The sequence below is a fragment of the Eschrichtius robustus genome, chromosome 16, assembly GCF_028021215.1.
Source record: "Eschrichtius robustus isolate mEscRob2 chromosome 16, mEscRob2.pri, whole genome shotgun sequence".
Lineage (NCBI taxonomy): Eukaryota > Metazoa > Chordata > Mammalia > Artiodactyla > Eschrichtiidae > Eschrichtius > Eschrichtius robustus.
In genome coordinates this window covers 50,577,121-50,597,161 of record NC_090839.1, presented here as the reverse complement: position 1 = coordinate 50,597,161, position 20,041 = coordinate 50,577,121, and the positions used below count along the sequence as shown (strand labels likewise).

The following is a 20,041-nucleotide window of genomic DNA, read 5'->3' as shown; positions in this document are numbered from 1 at the left end:
GCATGGCCAAAAAGAAAAAAAGAACTTTTACTTTTCTTATTCTTAATTGACGGATTAATGGATAACAGTTTGTTTGAAATAACAGCAACAATGTATTCAATTATATATGCTTTTGTATATGTCATATATGCCTATCTATGCTTAGATATAAATGAAATGAATCACAGGAATAATATAAGAGGAGGAGGGTATTAGGATTATTTTGTTACTGTAAGGTACTCACACTATCTGTCAAGTGGTGAAGCATTATTTGAAAGCAGACTTGGATTAGTTGTAAATGTATACTGCAAACTCCAGGGCAACCACTAAAAAAAGTGAGAAAAGTATAACTGATATGCTAGGAAAGAATAGAAAATGAAATCATCTAAAATGCTCAGTTAAAACCACAAATGACAGAAAAAGAGTGGAAAGCAAACATAAGAACAAAGAACAAGGGCAACAAATAGAAAACAGTAGTGAATATTATAGATATTCAACCAGCTATATCAATAATAATTTTGAATGTCAATGGTCTAAATGCACCAATCAAAACACAGAGATTTTCAGAGTGCATCAAAAAAAAAAAAAAAGACCCAACTCTATGTTGTCTACCAGAAGCTCACTTTAAATATAAAGACACATACAGATTAAAAGTAAATGGAGAAAAATATACCATGTTAACACTAATCAAAACAAAGCAGGAGTAGCTACATTAATTTCAGACAGAGTCGACTTCAGAATCAGGAAAGTTCTTGGGAATAAACAAGGGGGTTATATAAAGTTAAGGGGTCAGTTCTCCTCTAAGACATAATTCTTTATGTGTATGTTCCCAACAACAGTGTCAACTTAAGTGAGGCAAGACCTGACAGAACTGCGAGGAGGAATGGGTGAATCCATTATAACAGTTGGAGACTTCCAACACTGTTCTATCAGACATGGACGGATCCAGTAGGCAGGAAATCAGGAAAATCAGAAAGCAAGCTACGGGACACCACACACCCCGCACAAAACCATGACACAAAGCACCGACAAAAGCAAACCACAACACAAAACACCTGCACGTGGCTTATTTCTCCATAAGGCCATTCATCAAATTGATAGCAGTGGTTACCTCTGGGGAGGGAGGTGACGCTGTGGGGATGGAGAGCAAAAGTGCTCTGGGGGCTTTTCTTATTGTATCTTGGAATCTTTCATAATGAGAACACACTCATATCTTACTTACATAATTAAAATTATTTTTAGAAAAGACCACAGACATAAATAAGGGTAGGGGAGAGAGAATAGGTGAATTTGTGAAGAGGCAGGAAAGAAGATAAAAATAGTTTTTCTGCAATATATACTGGCAGGGTTATGTCCCCTCGCAGGCTTTTCCTGATCATTGATTAACACATCTCTCTTCAAGTGCCTCATTAATGTATATTCTCCCCTGCCACTCATATTTATGGTTTTAAATGAAAGCACCTATATGTTCACAGATGGTTACACATGCAAAATGTTTTCTAAATTAGAAATGGAACACACTCAGTCTCATATTAAAGGGGATACCTTATGTTAAAACTCTTTCCCTCTGTGGGATGAGAAGGAATGAAAATATCTAGGAAACTAATGTGTAAAGGAAGAGGTTAAAGTTCAATGGAGTCTTAAGAAAAATGGGGGCTCATTTTAGGTTAAAATGAGCTGATATAGAAGTTTGCCTGATGGACTGTAAAACATCTTCAGATACTTCACTGACTGAAACAAACACGTATTAAACACCTACTATACATCAGGGGCTATGCCAGTCCATATAAGATGCATCCTAGGGACTTCCCTGGTGGCACAGTGGTTAAGAATCCTCCTGCCAATGTAGGGGACACAGGTTCGATCCCTGGTCTGGGAAGATCTCACGTGTCCCAGAGCAACTAAGCCCGTGCGCCACAACTACTGAGCCTGCGCTCTAGAGCCTGTGAGCCACAACTACTGAGCCCGCGTGCCACAACTACTGAAGTCCACGCGCCTAGAGCCAGTGTTCTGCAACAAGAGAAGCCACCGCAATAAGAAGCCCGCGCACTGCAACTAAGAGTAGCCCCCGCTCGCCGCAACTAGAGAAAGCCTGTGCGCAGCAACGAAGACCCATCACAGCCAAAAATAAATAAATTTTTAAAAAATGCATCCTAAACACCCCTTGACCTCAAGGATCTCTCAATATAAAGTAGTGATGGTGGCAGCAAATGCATATATAAATTACAGCTGTACTAACAGTAGGGAAAAACGTTAAGACCTCACTATGGAAGTGTGGTCTGAGGACCCGCAGCATCTGAATTTCCTGGGGTGACTTAGACCCACTTCTAAACCCTGGAATTTGCATTTTAACAAGATCCTCAGGTGGTCTGGATGCTTATCAAGGTTTGAGAAGTGATGAACTGTGGGACTATAGAAGGACCCACTCTTGATCCCTTGGGAAGTGGTCAGAAGTCTCCAGACTCTTGGGAACATTCCAGGATGAGAGACCAACAGGCCTGTGATGTTGGCAGTTAGAGCAAGAAGGATTCTGGAATGAGAAGTTTAGTCTGGAAGGAAATTGGGAACTTTGGAAAGTGTGGGAGACAGGACAAAAAAGCCAGGCTGAGGCCAGAGGCAGAAGGGCCAGACTGAACTGCTGAGATTTCTGGAGGAAGCCACAGAAAATTTTAAGCAGTAAAGTGACAGGATCAGATTCCTCTATTTGGCCATAACTCTGGTTGCAGGGAGGAGGACGAAACGCATAAGAGAGGCTGGAGCAGGCCCGACTTGCGTCCTTACATGAGCACGATTCAGTTTTGAACAGAAAAGAAGTCTTTGAGGACTCAGAGATGGAGGGTGGCGCTGAGTCCCGGCCGACAGGGAAACACAGGGCTTCAGCTGCAGCTGGATACAGGTGGGTTCTTTCTTCTCAAAGTGCCGATACCCACCAGCCACATCAGCATCATCCGGGAATTGTTAGAAATGCAAATTCTTGGGTCTCACCTGAGATACATTGTCAGAAACTCTGGGGATGGGGCACACAAATCTGACTTGGAATAAGTTCTCTTTCACATTGCAAACCACTGCTCTAGCCTGCCAAAAATCTTATAGTAGGTGCTAAGGCTTAGAATTGCCACAACTTTCTTTCTTAAAGAGAAAGCAAACACAAAACAGGAGAGTAAAGAGAAATGAGTCTCTATGTCTAGGGGCCAGAATAAAAGCCAGATATAACCTAGATTTTATATAGTGCCCAGGAAAAGCAAAAAACATATTTACCATCTTGTCCAAAAGCCTCACATTTGGAGAATTAAAATAGTTCTGGTAGAGGCCTGTTAAGTTCTAGGTAGCCTAAACTAAGTAAAACTTAATCATCACGGTTGTAAATTCTTTGTTGCCTTTATTCCCCAGAAAAACACCCTCAGAAAAAGCGCTGGGATTCCTTCTGGCCCTCTGAAAATTGTGTTTCTGATGCAACCGCCCATGAAAAAAAACGCAATCCCAAATTAAAAACCCCCAAAACGGAGCAGCGGGGCTGGCGCCACCATCCTGCGGCATCTCTGCCGTTTCCCAGCCACACTGCTGCGGACTGCAGTGCTGCTTTCCCGGGCTGTTCCCAAAGACAAATAAATCACTCCTTGTTTTTTCCAGACCTGAAATTAGCGGTGACTCAGAGCGCTCTGAATCGCCACAGTCGCCTCGGCAAAGAGGAAAAATGTGCAGATTTTTCCTCTCGCCCGAGGGCCCGACGTGCCGGGCTGGGCCAATCAGGCGAGGATGGCGGGAATCGCACCAAAGTAGGTAAAAAATGCGGGACGCGCGGCCCCCGCGACCGCCTGCGCCCGAGCTCCCGCTGGTCCTTCCTTCGTCCGTCCCTCCCTCCTCCCTCCTGTCTCCTCCGCCGCGGGCCCCGCCCCTCTCACCCCTCCCCTCCCAGGCCCCGCTCCTCGCGGCGGTGCACACCTGGCCAGGTGGATACTTCCATGTAAGGGCAACGGCAGCGCAGTGGGCGGGGCGCCACGTGGCCCCGCCCCGGTGAATGGGCCACTGCCCCTCGCCCGCAGGTGCCAGCTGAAGCTCCGCCCACCTCGTCCGGAGCTGTTGGGGGAGGACCTCGCCCCCACCGACAGGCCAGAGCTGGTGAGGGGTACCCGGTGCCCCTTCTCCGGAAGGCGAGGAAGACCCCGCCCCCGTGAAGTCGGGGTTGGGGGGCCGCCGGGGCGGGGCGTTGCCAGGTCGGCCGGTTGCGTAGCAACGGTGGGCAGCGCGTGACGTGCGCCGCCGCGTCGGGGCCCGAGGCGCCCGCCAGTCCCTGGGAGGCTAGTGGGGCTGCTGTGAGGAGGACGCTCCGCAGACTTGGTGCTCGCCGGCTCCCTCTCCGCGCTCTGCTACCGCCGCAGCGAAGATGGTGAGCTGGGGGCCCGGGGCGCCGCGGTGTCGGGGCGGCGGCGGCGCGGGGGTACCCGGGCTTCGGCCGCCGCGGACCCTCTGGGCCCCGCGCCGGGGCGGCTCCCCGGCCGCTGCATTCTCGCCGCCGCTGCGAGGCCTCCGCCTGGCCTCGGTAGCCCAGCCGGGGTCGACCCCCCGCGCCGGCGACGCCGCCCGGGGTCCGCCGGCGCTCCCGGGTGGGGGCCTCTTTGGCGCACGTTTCTCAGAGGCCGGGCGCGGGTGGTCGGCGACTTGGGCGGTTTCGGCCCCTGAGGTCTGTGCGTCTCGAGGAGGGAACGAAGCCTTTATTGAGACACCTGGGGGGCGGGATGACCACCGAGCGTGACCCCCGCGATTCCGAACCGGGCCTGCGGTCCTTTGCTGCCGCCCCCGGTGGTCCGCGTCCCGCAGCTCCTCGTCCTGCGCGTCCGGCCGGGCGGTGGCCTGTCCGGCCTCCACGTACGGTCACAGATTTTCTTTTACCTGCAAACAGGTTGGCTCTGCCAGCATTTATCGTGCAGGGGGTGGGCATGATGGTGGGATGCTAATAAAAGCAAATGAAAAAGCTTTTTGAAGTCCATTAAGCTATCCGAGTCGCTAAAAAGTAAACAGATGTTCCGCACATTCTAGTTGTTGGACTCCGCTTAATTCACGTATTTTCCCCTCTAAACTGTCACTCGTTTGCTGTAGAACCGTGCTCTTAAGTGGACAAACAAGTAGAACATTTTGTCATTTTCTGTAGTCTGCGCATACTGTTACCATTTTTGGTCAATGATTTGCAGGCAAAGGCTTACCAGACTTTGCTGGAAATATTACACTGTTATTGCATCTGTCTGCCTGGAAGCAGTTGGTACCAGTTTATCTTCCTACACAATGTTTTCACTGAATGACAATTTGGGTTTTCTTACGGTATTGCACCTTTCAGGGCTATGCAGACTGGCTCAGTGGTGGAAGAAAATTAGAGATTAAACAGTAGTTTCTGGATGACTGAGGATATGTAGTACGAATTTGATGTTGTTCAGTTTTTGGTTCTTCTTTGGGTTGACTTTGTAAGCTACAAAGAAGATCAGCATCTTACAACTTTCTAACTTCTTTAAGATTATACTACTTTGTATACTACTTTATGCTAAAAGACTTAATCTAAGGGCTTTGAGTTTTCATAAATTTAAGACCATCCACTCTGACGAAAGTGCTTTGAATCAGGCTGGAGCCGGCTTTAGTGCCTTCTGATTTGACATAACTTTATTTTCTGTTTGGAAATAGGACCAAACCTGTTTACTTTAGCTAAATGCTTAAACTTGAAAGCTTAACTTTCTTATTTCTATACATTCAAATAAAATGAAGAGTCTGTTTTAAATATTTATGGTTCGAAAGGAGGAGGAGAAATAAAAATTAATCAAGATGGGTGATTCCGAGTACGTTTCAGACTTAGGGAGGTCGGAAGAACTTATGAACTACTCTTGTTAGGATGCTTGCAAAGAAAGAGAGTTTAGAATACAGGTGACCATTTTTATTTTATTTTTTTAATTGACACAGTTGACTTACAATGTTGTGTTCATTTCTGCTATGCAGCAGAGTGCTTCAGTTATACATATATATACATTCTTTTTTAAATATTGTTTTCCATTATGGTTTATCATAGGATGTTGAATATAGTTCTCTGTGCTATACAGTAGGATCTATATATAAAAGTTTACATCTGCTAACCCCAACCTCAGTCTATCCCTCCCCCAACCCCCTCCCCCTTGGCAACCACAAGTCTGTTCTCTTTGTCTGTGAGTATGTCTGTTTCGTAGATCAGTTCATTTGTGTAGATGACCATTTTTAAAGCTTACTCTTGTATTTAGCCTTATGAGCACAGAGCTTCTCCCTTCATTCCAGCTATTAGAGAATATTGTGAAGATGTAAGTTTATTCCCTGATTTTAGCACTTTATCTCTGTATTTGAAACTGTTTAGATCTGTTGGTTAGATACTTGGTTCCAAGTTTCTAAGATTTTTTTTTTTCAGATTAAATTTTAACTGTTGATGGATTTGTTCTACATTAACAAAATCACCTCCTGGTACTCACCAAGTCTTCTCGAAGCACTTGGGAATAAAGCAATTTGAAACCAACTCAGAAGATCACCCTGAGCACTTTAAGATGAGATTTCATGTTTTTAAAGTCTCACTTTACAGTGCCAAAAAAAAAAAAAAGCCTACCCTCCACAGGAACCACATCTACACACTCCAAACAAAACTTTGGTGTGCGTGTGTACTGGGTGCGCCAGCTTCCTCATACAAAGATTATTTACCAGCCTACCATCAAATTCCTAGGGTTATCTGCTGAGTAGTTCTTCCTGTTGGGTATGGATTGAGACATCACAGGAGACTGGCCTAGCTCCTCTTGTAACCAGTGGCTCTCTGGGAAGTCAAAGTGTAGTCTTGTCCCTGAAACAGTAAAGGTCTGCGTGATAATCTAACCCTTAACCTTACCCTAATCAGAACTCGGCTCTGAGCTGTTGGCTCAGACTGAATTACACGTGTATTCTTCTGCTTGATGATTAGCAAAAACACTTTTACTTACAGCAATCTAGTGGAAGAGGTTGGGCATGTGTTCCTGTGCCTATTTAACATATTAGAAAACAGCCTGTAAAGGTTTAATTGACTTGTGGCCTTTTCTGACTCCACATCAGGTTTTAAAATAATTTAAAAATTAACTTGGAAACATTTTAAGCAGGAAGGTACACAGAATAATAAGGTCCTTTGTACAAAAAAAGAAAAGGTTAACTTTTTGCCACATTTCAGGTTTTTATGTTACCATTACAGGTAAATACGCATCTTTTTCCTCATCCCATTCCCTTCTCCCCCCAGAGGTAACCACTCCTGTGTCAAAGACGTAATGTACTGGCCAATTGAGGAGATGATTTTTGCAGGTTATTGCATTTGAGAGAACATTAATTAAAATGAGGGACATCTCAAAAACAAAAAACAAAAAACAAAAAAAAAGGACAGAGACCTGGGGCTGGTAAACTGAGGAGTCTTGAGGAAGCCTGGGGACAGGTCTTAATCTGGAAGTAAGCAAGGGCAGGATCCTTTTGTTGCCCTGAACACAAAATGATGGGAGTGAATTTCTTAATCTTCACTGCTTTTCAGGAGCTCAGGGCTCAGGTAAAGTTCAACATAGTCACCTGAAACTAACACATTTCATTGATGTTTCCATACTTTCAGTTGTACATGTATGCATCTGTAATAATATATGTTGCCTTGATGTATTTTAAAATTTTATATAAATGTTATCATGCTTCAGGTATCCTTTTGCAACTTTGAAAAAAAGAACTTGGTGAGGTTTAGTTCTAGTTTGCCTCCCATCAGCTACTTTCACGAGCCTGTTTCTCTGTTTTCACTACTTGGCATTATGAGACTTTGAAAACCAATCTGATAGGTGTGAAATGGTTTCTCATTCTTTTAATTTGCATTTCTCTGATTAGCAGTAGTTGAGTATCTTTTCATTCTTGTTGCAGCTTATGTTTTTACATGCATGCGCTTTCAGTGAATCTGACATTGTGTAAATACTCCTCACGTCTTCATGTAAACTCATTTGTGGAGCCATAAAGTAAATCTGACCTTAAAAGAAAATCAGCGAGAATGTGCTTGTCAAAGCCAGACCTGCATAATGAAGACCAATATACCTTGCCTCCGGCACCTGCTTTTCTTTGCGTGCCTCTCAAGCTGCTAAGTAACAGAAGTTCAGTACTCTTAATTCTAGCCACCTGCCCTTGTGAGGCCCTGGTCGTGGTAGAATGCACAGTGATCCAGAATAGAGTTCCGTCTTTGCCACAGGCCGTGGAGATTAACATCCTCTGTTCTATACTTATCCTTTTCTTTCTTTTTCCTAGGCGGTACCTCTAGCCAAAATGTTAAAAACAAACACACATGGGATATACGGGAAAACTGTACTTTCTGCTCAATTTTGCTGTGAACCTAAAATGTCTCTAAAAAATAAAGTCTATTAAAAAAATAAAACAAATAACCATAATCGTTTTTCATAAATAGAATTGTTTTAAATCAAAATGGTGTTTATTGTATACAGGAAGACTCTAAACATTTGTGTTTTTATTTATGTTAATGTAACTTATATTTTCTTTCAGTAATAATTAAGATACTTTGAGCCGAACACCACATTTGAAATTTGAAAAAAAAAAAATTGAAACTCTTTAAAAACTGTTGTTTTAACATGGACTTTTTTTTTTATCTACAGAGTAATGCTCTAGTCTGCATAACTAGGCCTGGTCTCTGTCGTACTCTTTGCTATTTGCATACCTAAACCACAGAACATAATAAACCATAAACATGATGCTTGTTATTTAAGCATCTTGAGCTACCTTTCCACATAGCCTAATATTCCTCTCTAGGTTTTCCATGAAAGACATACTCAAAGATTTATACGTAACACTCAGAAATATTTTAATCAGTTTTTCTTCTGTCCCTGCCTCCTTGCCTTGATGTTAGAAACTAGTTTTCACTTGGAGTTGTCCTGCTTCTAAAAGCTGTCTCCTGTTCGTTTTGCTTGAAATTTTACATTGGGAGAAGCAGAGAAAAATAAACATCAGATTGGTTCATCTCAGTAATGCTTTGACAGACTTGTTACTTAATTCATGGAATCTTGGAATTCATGTACAAGGAATCTTCTGTACAAGGGCCCCCATAGAGTTGAGTACATAGTCTTGAGTGATCCTTAACTCTTGTAAGATTGTCTTCTAGTAGCTGACATTGTAACGCTTATGTGCTGTTTACCCTATTTCATGATTTGTTTGCTGTGTTAAAGAATCAATTTTTGGTAGATCTTTTAAAAGTAGCTCATCTCAGGAAAAATGCAGTCAGAATTCTTAAAATTCATGTTTTAATCTGTAGTGTGAAATGGTGGAGGTTTTGGCTTTATTTTTTTTGACATGACAAGGGACCGTCAAAGAACTCTTATTCTGTTGCAACAAGGCTTAGGACGAGCACTTGAAAGGTAGAAACTTCAGTGTGTACTGTAGCAGGAAACCTACATTTAAAACTGATTTATCTGTGTGTTTGTGCTTTTGGATCACATTAGAGGAAGACTGTTTACTACTTTCAACATTTTTGCATTCCTTTATAGGTTGTTCCTCCTCTTTGCCTTATCACAGAAAAGAAGGATGAATTTTCTACCCATATTCCTATCTTGGCTTGTTTTCAGAAGATTGCCAACTTGTAAATTTTTAAATTCTTTCACAAAGCACATTTTTGTTGGTGGTAGGTTTTTTAAAAAAATTTTTTTATTTTAAGTAATAGAGCTAAAACTAAAGCATGGGCAGATACAGGTAGAACTTCTCCAGCTTGCGCTGGAGCTATCTTTTAAGTCAGTTATGGAAGCTCTGAAGCTCTGAGGAATTCTCAAATCATTGAAGCCTTGTTTTAAAAACGTTGTTAAGTCATCTTTAGACCAGTGTTGTCGAATAGAAATAAAATGTGGGTTACATATGTATTTTTAAATTTTCTAGTAGCCCCATTAAAAAGGTAAAAAGAAAAGATGAAATTTGTTTAACCCAGTATATCTGAAATATTGTATCAACATTTAATCAATTAAAAAATGAGACATTTTACATTCTTTTGTCATACAAATTGTTTGAAATCCAGTGTATATTTTATACTCAGCACAGCTCAATTCAGATGCTCAATTTTCATTGGAAATATTTGGTATATATTTAGATATAAAATTTACAGTTGAAAAAGCAGAGTCATATACTTAAGTTGCTCCAAGCATACTTAGTTTTCCAGTAATGGAATTGATAATCAATTTTAAAATTTAAGTTAATTAAAGTGAAATAAAATTAAAAATGCAGTTCCTCGGCAGCACTGGCCATGTTTAATGGACTCTGTAAACCACATGTGGTTAGTGGCCACCTTAATGGACCAGCCTCAGACTTTGTGGATTGGCCTGTTTAATTTGTAAGGAGAAGTTAGCGTGGGTACCAACACTTCTGTTAATTCTCTGCATGTCTGCATATGACTAACAGTGCTGAGGTAGCCTATGAATCCCTTTTATGGAGCTTATTAAGATGTTTCGTGGGACTAGACTGTTGAGCTCCATTGGCTAGGATTTGTATATTTCAGTAGCACAACACCTCTCCTAGTAGGCCCACAACAGATGTTACCGAATGAACACGAATGAGTGAATGAGAGGGCATTCTTCATTATGATGTGGCCGGGTCCCAGGGAGATGGATTACTTAATTTTTATACTTTCTATTCCCACATACCTTTTTTTTAATACAATGGGAATTGAGTTTTAAGTACTGAACTAATTGAATAGTACCTCCCCTTTGTATATTGCATTATAGTTTAGTTCGAGTCTTAACAGTGAAAATCCTTTGAGATAGATAAGGCAGGTATTATTAGAGTAGCACCTTTCAACTAATTCTGACACGCAAAAACTGCTCAGTAATGCCAATTCCCTTTCTTTCTTAAAAATGAAACTGAATGGTATTTGATGCTCATTGAGGCATCCTGAACCATAGAAAAGCACTTGAAAGCGTAACAATGAAAGAACAAGAAGTAATGCTATCTTAGATAACTTATAAGTATTTACTGTGTGTCGGGCATTGTGTTAACTTATCTCACTCAATCCTTATAGCAACCCAGTGAGGTAGGTATTGTTATCATTACTGTTAAACTGTACTGAGAAGTGGTAAAGAGCTTGAGCTCAGAGTCTGGCTGCCTAGGGTTCTTGAATCTTGGCTCTGCCACTTACTGACTGTATGACCTTAGACACATTACTGACTGTTCTGTGCCTCAATTTCATCATTCCTCCAAGTGGGAATGATAATAGTACTTACCATCACAACATTTTGTCGATGCATGTAAGTAAAGCAATGCCTGGCACATAGTAAAGTGCTTATCAGCACTGGCTAAAATAATAATATTAAACAACCTTAGATCCAAGTTTGACAGACTCTTTTCTTTATATTCTGAGTACACCAGTGTATACCTCGGTAATTGTAGATAAAATGAAAACGGTGAAGGAGTGCATAAAAACATGTTTCTATTGTTTATTATTTATTTAATGTTATTTTACTTGGAGTCATTATATATGATCATTTTTTTATGATCAGCTTTTTAATTTGACTTTTCAGGTGATTTTGATCCTTGATGTAAAAATATCTTGTCTTCCACTCATAGTTATATTTTTCCTGAAGTAATTAATGGAGAATGAAACAGTTCTTCATTGCCCTCAAGGTTTAGAATAACAATCATCTATTCAATAAATATTTGAGAAGTTATTATATGCCAAGAACTGACCCAGGTACTTGGCATACAGTACGGAAAAACAAAGTCCATTCCTTGTAGAAGTTATATTCTAATGGGGGTGGGCGGGTGGGAGAGACAACCAAAAAATGACAAGATCATGTCAGGTAATGGCAACTGGTGTGAAAAAAACAGGATGATCAATAGGGAGTACTAGAAAAGTTGCCTACCTTGGGGTAGATTCTTAGGGAAGTCCTCTTGGGGTGACATTTGAGCTTAAGACTTGCATGGCAAGAAGGAGCTAGCTAGCCATGTTAAGAGCATTTCAGGTAGAAGGAATTCTGTAAGTAGAAAGGCCTTGAGAAGAGAATGAGCTTGACATGCCAGGGACACAAAAGTTTTGTGTAGTTGGAATTCGGTGAAAAGCAGGGAGAAAAGTAGGAAATGGATTGTAGGCAGGAGCTAGAACTGGGTAAGCCAAGGTGATTGCACCAGGAAGCTGTCGGGTGTTTGGTGGTAGGGAGGTGTTAGGGTGTTAAGTTGTGGAATGAGATAGGATTTAGATGTACAAATGGGGACAAAACAGATTGACTGTTGCTATTATTCAATCAGTCAGTGGTAGCTTGGATTAGGATTGTTAGTACTGGGATAGTGAGAAGTGATTGGATATTGTATATTTGGGGGAAGAGCTGACAGGACTTACTGATCGTTTGGGTGTGTGGCATAGGGGAAAGAAAGACATCAAGGATAATTCCGAAGATTTACACCTGAGCCACTAGGTAGTTGGTGGTGTCATTGTGCTGGGGTCCTATATAAAAGAAGCTAGAATAGTTTGGCAAAAATTGAGGTTCTTGGAACTTTGAGGAACAACAAATTGATCCAGAAGTATTACAGATCTTTAAAATATCTTCACATCTGATTGTAATAATAATGTATGCTCATTATAGAACATTAAGGAAAATTGAGTTGTAATGACAGTCCTATCCAAAGTGCATTTGGTGCACTTTCTTTCAGGCCATTTTAGACATATGCTCATTCTTTCAATAAATAAGTGTTAGGTACCTTCTGAGAATCAAGTACTGTTGTAGGTTCTAGAGATTCAGCAGTATACAAGACAAAGTCCCTTTTCCAATGGAATATACATTCTCATGGGGGAGACAGGTAAGAAGTCAGTAAATAAATGAATAAGATAATTGGAGATTGTAATAAGTACTATAATAGAAATAAGGGAGATAGTGAATATCTGGAGAATGTCAATGTAGATTTTTCTCAAACAGTTGAGTTCATCTGTAACAGTTTTATGTCCTTTATTTCTCACATCTCAATGTGACAAGGGTGTCAAGCGAATTTAATGGGGAAACGAATAGCGTCTTCAACAAATGATGCTGGGACAACTGATGTCCACATGAATGAATTTGGATCCCTGCTTCACACTATATACAAAATTTAACTCAAAATGGGTCATAGACCTAAATATAACAGCTAAAGCTATAAAACTCCTAGAAGAAAACATAGGCATAAATCTTTGTGAACTTGGATTAGGCAGTGTTTTTTTGACAATTTTCTTGGTATTTTTAGGCAGTGACACCAAAAGCACAGGTGCCAAGAGAAAAATAGGTAAATTGGACTTTATTAGAATTGAAAACTTTTTTGCATCAAAGAACACCATTGAGAAAATGGAAAAGACAACCCAGAGAATGGGAGAAAATATTTACAAATCATATGTCTGACAAGGAACTTGCAGAATATATGAAGGACTCTTACAACTCAACAATAAAAAGACAACTGAATTATATGGGCAAAGGCTTTGAATAGACATTTTTCTAAAGAAAGATACACAGATGGTCAGTAAGCTCATGAAAATATGCTCAAAATCATTAGCCACTAGGAAATGCAAATCAAAACATAGTGAGATCCTATTTCATACCCACTAGGAAGGCTGTAAAAAAAAAAAACCTAACAAATGTTGGCAAGGGCATGGGGAAGTTGGAACCCTCCCACATATGTTGCTGGTGGGAATGTAAAATGGTGCAGCCATTTTGGAAAATGGTTTGACATTTCCTTAAGAAGTTAAACTCAGGCGTTACCATATGACCCAGCAGTTTCACTCCTAGTTATGTACCCAAGTGAAATGAAAGCACATGTCCACATAAAAACTTGTACATGAATGTTCATAGTGTTATTCATAATAGCCTCAAAGTGGAAACAACCCAGATGTCCATCAACTGATGATTGGATAGATAATATGTAGTATATCTATACAATGGAGTATTATTTGGCAGTAAAATAAATGATGTACTGATACATGCTATGACATGGATGAACCTTAACACATGTAAAGTGAAAGAAGCCAGTCAGAAAAAGACTGCATATCGTATGATTCCATTTATATAGAATATCCAGGATTGGCAGATACATAGAGACAGGAAGTAAATTTGTGGTTGGCTAGGTTTGGGGTGGGTAAGAATGGGAAAGAGTGATTGTTCATGAGTACTGGGTTTCTTTTTGAGGTGTTCAGAATGTTCTAAAACTAGACTGTGATGGATGCACAACTGTGAATATACTAAAGCCCACTGAATTTACACTTTAAATGGGTCAATTTTATGGTATGTTAAATATATCTGTAAAAACTAAACTGTGTAATGGTATTATGCATATACAGTGATGGAATTAAATCATCTTCCTGTTAGATTTAAATCCGTATTGTAAGTAGTGCTCTGTCATCCTTGAGCATAAATCTTTGCCTTCATTGGCATTGTTTGTTCAAAATAGAGTCCTAGGTATGCAATTACTGAGTCAAAAGTTTTGCGTTTGTGTGTATATATTTCTGATTTTTAAAATTTGCTCATCATAGAAAACTTGGAAAATAGAGGAAACTAGGGAGTAGATAAAAGTCACTTATATTCCCACTGTTAGAGATGAAATTTCTTTTTCCTCTATGTATTTTACTGTACATAAAACTTTATATCCAGCTTATTTTTTCACTTAAACCAAATCATAAATATTTCCCCCATGTCATTAAAAGCTTACTGTAAACATAATTTTAACAGCTATATCACAAGCTATCCTGTGGATATATTATGATTTTCTTAGTAATTCTCCTGTTTTTATTTGAACTGTCTCATTTTTAGTATTATGCAGATTATTTCCCCAGAATAAATTCCTTGAAGTAGGAGTACTAGGTTAAAGGGTCAAAGAGTTTAGATTGTTTTAAGGCTCTTGGTATAAATGGCCAAATTGCTTCCTGAAAGGTAACAGTGAGTACTATCATTGCCTGTGGTGGAAGATAAATCTGGAAGGGTACGTTGGTTAGATAATAAAGGGCCTCTTATGCTGTGTTAATGAATTTGGACTTTTGTGGGTGCTTGGGAATTGGTGAAGGTTTTTAATCTTGGGCGTGATAGAAGATTTGAAGAGTAGATGAGAAGGAATAGATTTGAAATACACATTTAAGGAGGAGTTGGTAGGGCTTAGAAGCTGAGTGTGACCACGGAACAAAGGTAGATCAGTTAACCAACAGCATCAAGTCTGTTTCCTGTCTTTGGTTCACTGACATGCTAGCTCATCCTCCAGAGAAGCCAAGTTGTTAAGCTAAGACAACATCGTTTACCATTAGCTTATGGTGTGTTCAGTATTATCTTTCTCAGAAGGGACTAGAGTATTTTTTACATTGTTGCTCTTGAAGTAAAAACTAAAAGTAATGTATACTTTTTCCATTAGGATAATTTACATAAAGTAAAATTCACCATTTTTAGTGTAAGTTCTGCAGATTTTGGCCATATACAGTTGTGTAACTACCACCACAATCAAAATATAGAATAGTTCCTTCACTCCAAAAAAGTGCCCATATTAATACCTCCTCTAATCCCCAACAACCACTGATCTGTTTGTTTTTTTTTTAACTTTCGAATTTTATTCTTTTTTTATACAGCAGGTTCTTATTAGTCATCCATTTTATACACATCAGTGTATACATGTCAATCCCAATCACCCAATTCATCACACCCCCACCCCCGCCCCCCGCCGCTTTCCCTCCTTGGTGTCCATACGTTTGTTCTCTACATCTGTGTCTCATTTTCTGTCCTGCAAAACGGTTCATCTGTACCATTTTTCTAGGTTCCACATATATGCGTTAATATACAATATTTGTTTTTCTCTTTCTGACTTACTTCACTCTGTATGACAGTCTCTATATGACAGTCTCCAGATCCATCCACATCTCTACAAATGACCCAATTTCGTTCCCTTTTATGGCTGAGTAATATTCCACTGTGTATATGTACCACATCTTCTTTATCCATTCGTCTGTCGATGGACATTTAGGTTGCTTCCATGACCTGGCTATTGTAAATAGTGCTGCAATGAACATTGGGGTGCATGTGTCTTTTTGAATTATGGTTTTCTCTGGGGATATGCCCAGTAGTGGGATTGCTGGATCACATGGTAATTCTGTTTTTAGTTTTTTAAGGAACCTCCATACTGTTCTCCATAGTGGCTATATCAATTTACATTCCCACCAACAGTGCAAGAGGGTTCCCTTTTCTCCACACCCTCTCCAGCATTTGTTGTTTGTAGATTTTCTGATGATGCCCATGCTAACTGGTGTGAGGTGATACCTCATTGTAGTTTTGATTTGCATTTCTCTAATAATTAGTGATGTTGACCAGGTTTTCATGTGCTTCTTGGCCATCTGTATGTCTTCTTTGGAGAAATGTCTATTTAGGTCTTCTGCCCATTTTTGGATTGGGTTGTTTGTTTTTTTTAATATTGAGCTGCATGAGCTGTTTATATATTTTGGAGATTAATCCTTTGTCCATTGATTCATTTGCAAATATTTTCTCCCATTCTGAGGGTTGTCGTTTTGTCTTGTGTATGGTTTCCTTTGCTGTGCAAAAGCTTTGAAGTTTCATTAGGTCCCATTTGTTTATTTTTGTTTTTATTTCCATTACTCTAGGAGGTGGATCAAAAAATATCTTGCTGTGATTTATGTCAAAGAGTGTTCTTCCTGTGTTTTCCTCTAAGAGTTTTATAGTGTCCGGTCTTACATTTAGGTCTCGAATCCATTTTGAGTTTACTTTTGTGTATGGTGTTAGGGAGTGTTCTAATTTCATTCTTTTACATGTAGCTGTCCAGTTTTCCCAGCACCACTTATTGAAGAGACTGTCTTTTCTCCATTGTATATCCTTGCCTCCTTTGTCATAGATTAGTTGACCATAGGTGTGTGGGTTTATCTGTGGGCTTTCTATCTTGTTCCATTGATCTATGTTCCTGTTTTTGTGCCAGTACCATATTGTCTTGATTAGTGTAGCTTTATAGTGTAGTCTGAAGTCAGGGAGTCTGATTCCTCCAGCTCCATTTTTTTCCCTCAAGACCGCTTTGGCTATTCGGGGTCTTTTGTGTCTCCATACAAATTTTAAGATTTTTTGTTCTAGTTCTGTAAAAAATGCCATTGGTAATTTGATAGGGATTGCATTGAATCTGTAGATTGCTTTGTGTACTATAGTCATTTTCACAGTATTGATTCTTCCAATCCAAGAACATGGTATATCTCTTCATCTGTTGGTATCATCTTTAATTTCTTTCAGCAGTGTCTTATAGTTTTCTGCATACAGGTCTTTTGTCTCCCTAGGTAGGTTTATTCCTAGGTATTTTATTCTTTTTGTTGCAGTGGTGAATGGGATTGTTTCCTTAATTTCTTTTTCAGATTTTTCATCATTAATATATAGGAATGCAAGAGATTTCTGTGCATTAATTTTGTATCCTGCAACTTTACCAAATTCACTGATTAGCTCTAGTAGTTTTCTGGTGGCATTATTAGGATTCTCTATGTATAGTATCATGTCATCTGCAAACAGTGACAGTTTTACTTCTTCTTTTCCAATTTGTATTCCTTTTATTTCTTTTTCTTCTCTGATTGCTGTGGCTAGGACTTCCAAAACTATGTTGAATAATAGTGACGAGAGTGGACATCCTTGTCTTGTTCCTGATCTTAGAGGAAATGCTTTCAGTTTTTCACCATTGAGAATGATGTTTGCTATGGGTTTGTCATATTGGCCTTTATTATGTTGACGTAGGTTCCCTCTGTGCCCACTTTCTGGAGAGTTTTTATCATAAATGGGTGTTGAATTTTGTCAAAAGCTTTCTCTGCCATCTGTTGAGATGATTATATGGTTTTTATTCTTCAATTTGTTAATATAGTGTATCACATTGATTGATTTGCGTATATTGAAGAATCCTTGCATCCCTGGGATAAATCCCAATTGATCATGGTGTATGATCCTTTCAATGTGTTGTTGGATTCTGTTTGCTAGTATTTTGTTGAGGATTTTTGCATCTATATTCATCAGTGATATTGGTCTGTAATTTTCTTTTTTTGTAGTATCTTTGTGTGGTTTTGGTATCAGGGTGATGGTGGCCTCATAGAATGAGTTTGGGTGTGTTCCTTCCTCTGCAATTTTTTGGAAGAGTTTGAGAAGGATGGGTGTTAGCTCTTCTCTAAGTGTTTGATAGAATTTACCTGTGAAGCCATCTGGTCCTGGACTTTTGTTTGTTGGAAGATTGTTAATCACAGTTTCAATTTCATTACTTGTGATTGGTCTGTTCATATTTTCTGTTTCTTCTTGGTTCAGTCTTGGAAGGTTATACCTTTCTAAGAATTTGTCCATTTCTTCCAGGTTGTCCATTTTATTGGCATAGAGTTGCTTGTAGTCTCTTAGGATGCTTTGTATTTCTGTGGTGTCTCTTGTAACTTCTCCTGTTTCATTTCTAATTTTATTGATTTGAGTCCTGTCCCTCTTTTTCTTGATGAGTCTGGCTAATGGTTTATCAATTTTGTTTATCTTCTCAAAGAACCAGCTTTTAGTTTTATTGATCTTTGCTGTGTTTTCTTTGTTTCTATTTCATTTATTTCTGCTCTGATCTTTATGATTTCTTTCCTTCTGCTAACTTTGGGTTTTGTTTGTTCTTCTTTCTCTAGTTCCTTTAGGTGTAAGGTTAGGTTGTTTATTTGAGATTTTTCTTGTTTCTTGAGGTAGGCTTGTATAGCTATAAACTTCCCTCTTAGAACTGCTTTTGCTGCATCCCATAGGTTTTGGATCGTCATGTTTTCATTGTCATTTGTCTCTAGGTATTTTTTGATTTCCTCTTTGATTTCTTCAGTGATCTCTTGGTTATTTAGTAATATATTGTTTAGCCTCCATGTGTTTGTGTTTTTTATGTTTTTTTCCCTGTAATTCATATCTAATCTCATAGTGTTGTGGTCAGAAAAGATGCTTGATGTGATTTCAGTTTTCTTAAATTTACTGAGGCTTGATTTGTGACCCAAGATGTGATCTATCCTGGAGAATGTTCTGTGCGCACTTGAGAAGAAAGTGTAATCTGCTGTTTTTGGATGGAATGTCCTATAAATATCAATTAAATCTATTTGGTCTATTGTGTCATTTAAAGCTTCTCTTTCCTTACTTATTTTCATTTTGGATGATCTGTCCATTGGTGTAAGTGAGGTGTTAAAAGTCCCCCACTGTTATTGTGTTACTGTCGATTTCCTCATTTATAGCTGTTAGCAGTTGCCTTATGTATTGAGGTGCTCCTATGTTGGGTGCATATATATTTATAATTGTTATATCTTCTTCTTGGATTGATACCTTGATCATTATGTAGTGTCCTTCCTTGTCTCTTGTAACATTCTTTATTTTAAAGTCTATTTTATCTGATAATGAGTATTGCTAGTCCAGCTTTCTTTTGATTTCCATTTGCATGGAATATCTTTTTCCAACCCCTCACTTTCAGTCTGAATGTGTCCCTACATCTGAAGTGGGTCTCTTGTAGACAGCATATATATGGGTCTTGTTTTTGTATCCATTCAGCAAGCCTGTGTCTTTTGGTTGGAGCATTTAATCCATTCACGTTTAAGGTAATTATCGATATGTATGTTCCTACGACCATTTTCTTAATTGTTTTGGGTTTGGTTTTGTAGGTCCTTTTCGTCTCTTGTGTTTCCCTCTTAGAGAAGTTCCTTTAGCGTTTGTTGTAGAGCTGGTTTGGTGGTGCTGAATTCTCTTAGCTTTTGCTTGCCTGTAAAGCTTTTGATTTCTCCATCGAATCTGAATGAGATCCTTGCCAGGTAGAGTAATCTTGGTTGTAGGTTCTTCCCTTTCATCACTTTAAGTATATCATGCCACTCTCTTCTGGCTTGTAGAGTTTCTGCTGAGAAAACAGCTGTTAACCTTATGGGTGTTCCCTTGTATGTTATTTGTCGTTTTTCCCTTGCTGCTTTCAATAAGTTTTCTTTGTCTTTATTTTTTGCCAATTTGATTACTATGTGTCTCAGCATGTTTCTCCTTGGGTTTATCCTGTATGGGACTCTCTGCGCTTCCTGGACTTGGGTGGCTATTTCCTTTCCCATGTT

The 20,041-nt window shown here is 39.5% G+C and overlaps 2 protein-coding genes across 2 annotated transcripts in view; one reads left to right on the top strand and one right to left on the bottom strand.

Annotated features, from left to right (window-relative positions):
• The window catches only part of BFSP1 (beaded filament structural protein 1), a 66,452-nt gene extending 62,499 nt beyond the window's left edge, over positions 1–3,953 (bottom strand). Inside the window, exon 1 of the mRNA XM_068525080.1 lies at positions 3,922–3,953. The gene's annotated coding sequence lies outside the window, so the exon portion shown is untranslated. The remainder of the gene's footprint in view (positions 1–3,921) is intronic.
• A 20-nt stretch (positions 3,954–3,973) lies between these two features.
• The window catches only part of DSTN (destrin, actin depolymerizing factor), a 37,969-nt gene continuing 21,901 nt past the window's right edge, over positions 3,974–20,041 (top strand). The window contains exon 1 of the mRNA XM_068525082.1: positions 3,974–4,366. Within this exon, the coding sequence (XP_068381183.1) occupies positions 4,364–4,366 (3 nt within the window). The 5' untranslated portion in view covers positions 3,974–4,363. The remainder of the gene's footprint in view (positions 4,367–20,041) is intronic.